Source organism: Cervus elaphus, chromosome 24 (assembly GCF_910594005.1).
Source record: "Cervus elaphus chromosome 24, mCerEla1.1, whole genome shotgun sequence".
Lineage (NCBI taxonomy): Eukaryota > Metazoa > Chordata > Mammalia > Artiodactyla > Cervidae > Cervus > Cervus elaphus.
In genome coordinates this window covers 29906373-29915642 of record NC_057838.1, presented here as the reverse complement: position 1 = coordinate 29915642, position 9270 = coordinate 29906373, and the positions used below count along the sequence as shown (strand labels likewise).

Below are 9270 nucleotides of genomic sequence, written 5' to 3'. Positions count from 1 at the left end.
AGGGCATGGCAACCAACTCTGGTATTCTTGCCTAGAGAAACCCATGGACAGAGGAGCCTGGGGGTTGACAGTCCACAGGGTTACCAAGAGTCAGACACGACTGAAGCAACTTGGCACACACGCGCGGAGCAGATGTAAGTGATCAGCGGACACTTCACACATAAAAAAGGCCAGGGGGCTGTATCACATGTGTGTAGACAACAGATGCCAAAATGCTAATATGCTGTCACACTGGAAGCAGTATCCCGTGGCCTCTGGTGATTTGTCATAAACTCTGGAAGGCCTCTCCGCAGATGACAGCTCCCCCTCCTGCTGGCCTCTGCTCTGACAGTTCCCAGCAGGCACCCCTCACTTACCTCTTCCAGTTAGCTCCGCAGCAGACGCAGCCTTCCTTGGACCTTGGCCTTCACCCTCTTGGGTCTGAGCTAAGGGACGCTTCAGGGATGCTTCCTGGTTGGAAGCACATGGACCATGAACTAAAAAGTAGGAACACCTGCCCCCTCCCCATCCCCGACGGGCCACCTCACCCTTCCAAAAAGCCACTGGAGCACATTTGGGAAAAGTTAAGCTGTTTTATTTCACAGGGTAGCTCCACGTCAAACCAGCAGGCACCATGAGAATACGCAACAGAGGATCCAGTCAGACACTCTACGGCACGGGCGCTGGGTTGTAAGGGAGAGAAACGATGTCCGGGAGAGGGCAACACTTATCACCACATGGGGACAGGCAACCAGCAATTTCCTAGGGTGGTTTCAGTTTGATTTTCCTGACAATTTGGGGAGGAAGGAAACCAAAGGAAACTAAATAGACCAGCCACTCTGAAGCAATCAGAACCGAACCTATTGCCAAACCGTGTAAACAGTCACACTGCCGGGGACTAGAGCCTGAGCAGAAACCCTGGCCAGAAGCTACTTCCTTCCAAGGAAAGTAAAGTGCACCCTGGCCGTTCTGGTTCAAGGTCGTCGTTTGCCTCGGACAGTTCACACGGAAAGGAGGTATCAGCAAGGAGCAGTCCCAAAGGATGAGATGGCAGGACGCTGGCAGATCAACTTCCGAGAGAGGCGAGGAGGACCCCGACCTGGCAGCAAAGTCCCTCCCCTCCCCCAGCTCCCCCAGCAGCTTTGGATATGTGGGGAATTCTCTACGCAGCTGCTCAGAGGAGCGGGGACCCCAGAGAACCAGGGAAGTTGACATGAGACATCAGCAGTAGCTCTGCACAGCAGAAAATCATCTCAGCAACACCTCGGCTCACCCCTTCCTAGCTTTTCCTCCCGAGCCCTCCTCCCTGAACCCAGCAGCCTTCCCTCCCCGACAGTCGCGAGCCAGCCGTGTCTTCTTTCTGGGTTTCTCGGGAGGATGAGGCATTTGCTCTAGTGCGAAGAGTCAGGGACAGAGAGGCTAAGAGGAAGAACCATTACGTTAGTCCTCGTGGTCGTCCAACAGCCACGTCCACGCTCTGAGCGCCAGGTAATGACCAGGACCCAGGAAGTCCTCTGCATCCATGCCTGCTGAATGAGAAAGAAATAACCCCCCCGACAAGGCACTCTGAGGGCCTCCAAAAGGGAAGCAAGCCCCGCGCCAGGCCCTTCCCCGCCCTGGCCCCACGTGGGTACCACCAACCAGCTGGGGAGTGTTTATAAGGCAGATCACCGAGCTGCTGGTTCCGGCCGGCAGCCGAGGGATGGCTCCACTTCCCTGCGTCTCTTCCCACTCGGATTTCTTCATGGGATAGGAACCTGGTGGGAATCCATTTCTCTCCTGCCCCTGAGGGCCCAGTGACCTCAGAGAAAAGACCCCCCCCACACACAAGTCTAATTCACAAGCTGACAAGTCCCTCCAGTTGTGCGCTCTGTCCGGGGTTCAAAAGGCGCTTCAAGGTGAGAAATCGTTAGCACTGAAAACAAGGAAAGGCAAGAATTTTTCACAGAATCCCACAGTTCAGAGCAGCTCTTTAAGAGGAAAGGGGACTAAAGGGAGAGAGGGGGCGTGGGGTAGGAAGCACGGCTCGTTCTCAATTTTATCCAAGAAAGGTCCTTAGCGGCCGGAGGCTGGGCCCCAGGCCCAGGAAACTAGACCAGGAATGAATTTGTTCTTTGGTCAGTTTTAAATGAACATCTTGCTGGTTCATTCCTAAAAGAGACTGAACACCGGTAACACAGAAAGACAAAAGGCTTGACCTCAGGGTAAGTTGAAGGTTAAGAAATCATTCTGTGAAGAGCAAAAAAAAAAAAAAAATTGCCCGTTATCAATGAACTGATCAGTACAGCTTCCAGTAATGGTGATGGACAAGTAGGTAGACACACCACTTCCCCTTGTACAACTGGTTATACTGAGGACTACTAACTAGGTTACTACATTTCCCCCACACTCACTGTACAGGTAGGTTTCTGGTATTTGTTTTTTTACATTGATCTATCTACTAGGTGCAAAGATTTGGTGAGTGGCATTGGCTATAATTTCATTGTAGCCTTTTTAAAAATTACAGTTTCACATTTTAACAGTTACTTTCCAGCATTTAAGCAAATACAGCAATATATAGTGGACTAACACAGGCAGGCGTCAGAAGAGAATGCCAATGCTCATGACGGTGGGCGGGCCTGGGTGCGTGTGGAGGGGGCCTGAGACATGCAGAGCGCCAGATTGGGGGGGGGGGGGCGCAACATTTTTCCATTTGGTTCTGCGTCAAGGCTCAGATTTGGAGCTGGATGAGTGGGGTGTGAGTTTGCCTAAATGTGAGCTCATCAGCCATTTCCCAATGGAAAAACAGGTGCTTAAAGAAAACAGAAAGGCCCTGTCCTTCAGGTAGGTCATTTGGTGAAAGGCAGGCCTATAATCAGTAAGGAAAGATGAAGTTAGTCAATTCAGAGGAAAATCCACATGACCGGACTGGTGTTACGTACATCAGGCAACAGATCTGTCAACTTACATTTTTAATGTTTCATCTGGTAGTCATGGCAGAGAATGTGATACTTTGCACAGGAGGCCACTGTGTTTAAGGTCTGGGAGTCTCTCTGGGTAGAAATGAGAAGTCTCTGTCCTGGCTGGACATCACAGAATCCTTGCAAATAAATGGCTTTAGGAGCCAGACCCAGCCGCACCCTCAGCCATCTGTTACATCTTGGATAAGTCACAGCCATCCTAAGGCCTTATTTCCTTCCCTAAGCTGTAATATGGTGGGGGGGGGGGGGTACTTTATATGCTAAGTGGCAGAGAGCTCCTAGCTTGCTCTGAGGCTCTTTCATTTCCAATTCTAGGCAAAACAAAGAAAGTTGAGTTTGTCACTAGCCTCTCCCTGGCATTCTCTTTTTGAGCCCTTCTTGTTCTTCCCTCACGGTGTACTCTCGAGGCCAGTCCTTCAGGCAAGGCAGTGTGGCTCACCATCCCTACACACCCAGGTAAATGTGGCTTCATATGACTCCCTCTCTGGGGAACAGAGGAGAGGGCAAAACTTAATCCAGTGGGCTGACACGGCAATGATGGAATGTCAAGAGGTGACTTATCTGCAGGACTGTGCCTCATGACTCTTACGAAGCTGGTAGGAAAATTCCACTGCCCGCTTCTCAAATGCCATTAGGAGGTTTCAAAAGGAAGGTGCTAGATGGTTTTCACCTTACTGACAACCATGAAAAGAGCAATTGTGTCGGTACAGTGCTTCCTAGGTTGCACAGTTTGCTTGCTCACATTTTATGGAGCAGGAAACTGAGGCTCAGTGAGGTGACATGCCCCCCCCCCCACCCAATTCTTTCCCCATATTTTCAATTGTGTTAAATGCGTTGGAGAAGGTGGGTGAAAGGGAAAGGAAGGGGGAGGGGCAGCTATTTCACTGCATAAACTCCACCGAAGCATTCTCCTGGACGGCAGGTGACAAGGACTCCCTCCCCAGGCCTGGTCTGAGCTGCGTACCTACTGTGTGCTTCATGCAAGAGGCCACCAGCCAGAGTGCGGCACGGCCTGATTTCAAATTAAAAAACGATGGGACTCAAACTCTCCTTGCCTGTTTAGTTCCAGAATCTGATACAGTATAAGTAGTAGAAAGAGGAAAAGAAAAAATTAAATATTTTGGAAATGGTATAAGTTAAACCTCTATAGTTACCACAGAATTGTTCCTACAGCGTTTCTAGGTTTTGAAGCGTTCCACACCACTGTTTGGTTTTTTGTTTTTTTCCTTTTTCCCAACCACACATAACACTGTGCTACGATGGGGCTCAGGCTCTCGCCAACGAACACAGGCCGCTGAGGTCAGGGCTCTTCTCGCCAACGTCCTCCATGCTTTTGGGGGTGCAATTGGTCTTGACCTCCGGGTGGAAAGGCAGGGTCTCTGGGGAGGATGGGGAGGGGGCTCTGTGAAGTGGTCCCCACCTGTGGGAGCAGCCTGCCCAGGGTGACGCCTGCCCCTCGCTTCCTTTAGGGGCAGACTGTTCTGGAAGGCCACGACTTCTGGAGACAGTGGGAGACTGGTTTTGTTTTTCTGCAGGTTAGTGGTATATTGCTTCATTCGCAGTTACTGTGGGCCTTTAAATTCTCCCAGAAAAGTCCCTGCAAATCCCACCAAATAACTCAGCGGGAGATGTTTGGTGGCATGGGTCTGAGGTAAATCTAAGTTTCATAAAAAGAAAAAGGAGATCCTATATACATATTGTATGTGTGTCCAGATCTAGTATATGTATATAGATGCATAAATATATATATATATACACACACCTACAGACACATACATTCATACATACGTGTACATACGCGCACGCATACATATACACGTATATATGCATGTAGAGAGAATGTCGAGAGAATAATTTTCCAGTGACGATATGCGGGCGAAGCCATTTAACACGGGCCGTGATGTCGGGAATCTCTCCAGCCGGGGTACCGCTCCTCACCGCTGGGGTGTCTGTGTGTGCGCGGGAGGGAAACGGGGGTCCACGTGACTGAAGGCGCGCTGCGGCTCGGCCCTGGGACTCAGCTCCGCACAGACCCGCTCCCAGGCTGACCTTCTGGTCCCTGCCCGACAAAGCCAGGAGCCCTGGGAGGACGCGGAAGTCACCGAGGCCGCCCTCGGCCACGGCGGGCAGCAGCGGGCCAGGGCGCTGCCCGCCACCCCGCAGGTCACATGGTGCCCGACTTGTCGGCAGAGCTGTTGGGGAAGATCTTCTCGGTGGGCGTCACGGCCGGGCTGCCCACTCCCGAGCTGCTGCTGCTGCTGGACCGATGCTGGACCACGGGCCGCACCGGCCGCATGGGGGGCGGGCGCAGCTGGGCGCCGGCCAAGCGGGCGGACAGGGCTGGCTTGAAGGTGGTCATCATCTCGGTGGAGCTGCTGCTGCTGCGGCGCATGGCGGCGTCGGGGTCGCGGATGACGATGGTGTGCAGGGGGCTGGCCGGTTCCGAGCTGATGGGGCCTGGCGGGTTCTTCAGGGGCTCCAGGGTGTCCAGCACCACGTCTGGCGCCTGCTTGACCGTGTTCTGCCTCTCCAGCTCCCGAAGCTCGTGCAGAGCCGTACTCATGGTCTTCTCAATGTCCTGGGGACAAAGAGAGCTCTGGTTGGCGCAGAGCTGGAGGCCTGGGGACTAACCCTTCCAGGGCGCTGATCAACTTGTGGGTTCCTTAGGGAGGCTTCCCCACACGTCTCACTGGCTGGGCAGGAGAATCAATCCCAGGGTGCCTCATAACCATAAAGGAAAATCAATATGAGCATTGCAGATCTTGCAGAGGCAGGCTCCACAGACAGACAGACTTGTGTTCAAATCCTGGCTCTGCGGCTTCCTTGTTGTGTGACCCTGGGCAAGTTACCTTACCTCTCTGTCTCAGAATTCTCATTTTGTAGGTTAAGTATAATACTGACCTCAGGGAGTTGATGAGTGTGAAATGATATGGCCCCTTTGAAGAGCATGGCATGGCACCTGGTACCTAGTGTTGAAAGTTGAAAGTGTTAAGTCACTCAGTTGTGTCTGACTCTTTGTAGCCCACTAGGCTCCTCTGTCGGAGAAGGCAATGGCACCCCACTCCGGTACTCTTGCCTGGAAAATCCCATGGATGGAGGAGCCTGGTAGGCTACAGTCCATGGAGTCGCTAAGAGTCGGATACAACTGGGCGACTTCACTTTCACTTTTCACTTTCCTGCATTGGAGAAGGAAATGGCAACCCACTCCAGTGTTCTTGCCTGGAGAATCCCAGGGACAGGGGAGCCTGGTGGGCTGCCGTCTATGGGGTCGCACAGAGTCGGACACGACTGAAGCGACTTAGCAGCAGCAGCAGCAGGCTCCTCTGTCCATGGGATTCTCTAGGCAAGAATACTGGAGCAGGTAACCATTCCCTTCTCCAGGGCATCTTCCTGACCCAGGGATTGAACCAGATCTCCAGTACTGCAGGCGGATTCTTTACCATCTGAGCTACTAGGGAAGCTCCAAATGATATGGTCCCTTTGAAAAGCATGCCATGGCACCTGGTCATAGTACTTCCCAAATAATGCAGAGGTAATACAGAACACCAGTGTGAGCCTCCTCCCCAATGATTCATTCAATCCTCATACTTATCTACCAGGAACTACCATTATGCTCACTTCACACATAAGGAATTGGAAGCTCAGACTGGTTAACTTGTCCAAGGTCACACAACTACTCAGCGGCATAGTAGTCTGACTCCAGAGTTCATGCACCTAAGCATTAATATTAACAAATCTATTCATATCTCTCCTTCGTCCATAGGAAAAGTGTTCAGAGGTTATATATTAGAACATTCACAATGCTCACCCCAGGGTGATGGGACTGTTACTTTCTTCTATTATAATGCTTTTTTAGAAAAAAAAAAAAATGAAAAATTTGAAAGGCAACAAAAATCCTCCTCTGCCTATGCAGTTCCTGGGGATACTGAGACATTTAAGAGCTCATCAGTATGAGAGCATTTTGAATGACACTCAAAGAGATTCCAGCAGCTCAGAGGGCTGGCCTGGGGCTCAGCATCCCAGGAGGGGGCACTGGAGCTGGACTGCAGCATGTAACCCAGGAGCTCTGGGTCAGGACACAGAGCCCGGGTTTGGGAGGAGAAAGACTGCTTTACCACTGCCGCTGGGCAACCTCGGGCAAGGCTCAGTCACCCTGCACACACCTGGTCCCTGAGCTGAAAGCCCCCCACTGGCAGTGAAGACGAAGGAGACAGCAGACGCGGTGATGTGTGTGAACTGCCTGACAGTGACCTCTGCTCTCCCCCAGCCAGAGTCCTCGGCTCCCGTGGGGTTTCCCAGGGATGCCTCCACTCAGGCTGAGCTGGGCTACCAAGGGGACAATGGGGGACAGTGCTTAGAGCCGGTAATGGAAGATGCTGGCCCCACTTCAGGCTCCACATCACTATTGAGACACACTAACTGGCTTTTCCGCCCTGGGGCAACTCTGGAAAAAAAAAATGGAAAGTGCGGTTAGACTGATAGGGCTGGTGCCTGAGGTGTCCCGGCCAGCCCCTTCCCCACCCAGGCCTCTCTTTCCCTTCTTTCCTCCCCTGTCCTCAGGTGGCTGCTGCCTGCTGGGCCCCCATACCAGGCTCCAATCTGTCCCAGCCCATCATTTTGCTTTGTGAAGAGACACTGGTGATTAGCTAACAGCCAATATTAGCCTGTGGGCTTCCCAGGTGCCACTAGCGGTAAAGAACCCGCCTTCCAATGCAGGAGATGTAAAGTGATACAGGTTCAATCCCTGGGTCGGGAAGATCCCCTGGAGGAGGAAATGGCAACCCACTCCAGTATTCTTGCCTGGAGAATCCCATGAACAGGGGAGCCTGGTGGGCTACAGTCCACAGGGTCTCAAAGAGCAGGACACAACGGAAGCACTTAACACGAAACACAATATTAGCGTATATGCTTCGCCAAGATACTTCATCCTTTGCCCATAACACTGTCTACTTTAAGAAGACACTGCTTGTGCCTTTATCCACAAGGATTATTGGGGGTGGGGTGGTCCTGCACGACAGGAGAGAAGGCAGTCTGGTCCCCACTTTTGCTACCTCCCACCCCTGCAGAGATAAATGGCCACCTTCCACACCCCAGGCTGCTTAAATTAAGTCCCCCACTATCACTACACAGTCTGCTCTACTCCAGCAGAGCCAAAAGGCAAAACTAACAAGTAAAATATAATTATCACCCCTCTACCACCATCCCTACCATCCCCACCACTCCACCCTTGCAGAGTGTGGGCCAGAAAGACAGCAAGCTCAGAAAAAGATCAGCTGAGGTGTTTAGGCACAAGCCTGGTGTTAGTCTGAGACGTGATGCCATGATCTCAAAGTGGAGCTGCAGAGAGGCGCCAGGAAGCATGGACAGTGGCGGGACAGGGGGGCAGGGAATGATCACTTTTCACTTTGTCCTAAATGAGACCTTCCCACCTTGGATGGGTGTTTCAAGGTCCCCAACCCCCCTCTTCACAATAGAATCCTCACCGCCCCAAAGATTCTGATTGTCCCTCTTTTCTTAACAGGGAGAAAACATTGAGAAGGGGATACATAATAGGCTACCAGCCAAATTCCAGGGAGAAAAGTGGAAACTTGAACTATGATAAAACTGTCAAAAACACATGAAAGTTGTTGTGCAAATTATTAAACAATTCAAACAAACTGGTAACAATTTTTAAATGAATTTGTATGCTTTCTTTGGCAAGTGTAAAAATCACACAGGTTTCTCATCCAAATTTTTAAGAAGTTACCTAACAAAACAGAAAACTCAAAGCACTTTGGAAGAGCATGGAACATTTTCTGCTTCTAGCTTCAGCTATTTCGTCCTGCCTACCCTTTGGATCTTGGTACTGTCCTCTCCAGAGACATCTCTCACTGTTTACGAGCAATCCGCACATTTTAGGCTCTCAGAACACAGAGTTCCACTCCTTCAAGACTCCTGACCCAGCTGCCATTTTCACAGCTGTGTGTGTTGGTGGTTGCCATCCCTCTCTTCTCTAAACCCTAAGCTCCATGTGGGCATGACCTGGGTCCACTTTATGCCATTATTATGTTCTCAGTGCCAGCCAGTGAGTGAGCACAACAGATGCTCCATCAGTACTCATCAATAAATAAACGAATGAATGAATCAGGGAATGAATGAAAAGATGAACAAATGAAAACATGAATAGCACAGTCTTGCCATCTTACGGAGACACCTGTGACAACCACATCCCCCATCTGGGAATCCCACCTCCAGCCTGGACACTGGGGCCTTGAGCCTTTACAGGAGCTCTAGCCAGGAGCTACACCCATCCAGCTTCCCCTCCCAGGGGGAGGCCAGCAGGGGCTCGGGA

General features: G+C 51.4%; 1 protein-coding gene across 6 annotated transcripts in view; it reads right to left on the bottom strand.

The window, feature by feature from the left end:
• Positions 1–557: 557 nt before the first annotated feature.
• The window catches only part of SRGAP3 (SLIT-ROBO Rho GTPase activating protein 3), a 245807-nt gene continuing 237094 nt past the window's right edge, over positions 558–9270 (bottom strand). For 5 of the 6 annotated variants that reach the window (XM_043886248.1, XM_043886249.1, XM_043886250.1 and 2 more), the window contains one exon: positions 558–5517. In XM_043886248.1, the coding sequence (XP_043742183.1) occupies positions 5104–5517 (414 nt within the window). In that variant the 3' untranslated portion in view covers positions 558–5103. The remainder of the gene's footprint in view (positions 5518–9270) is intronic. The other variant, XM_043886254.1, reaches the window with a different exon arrangement.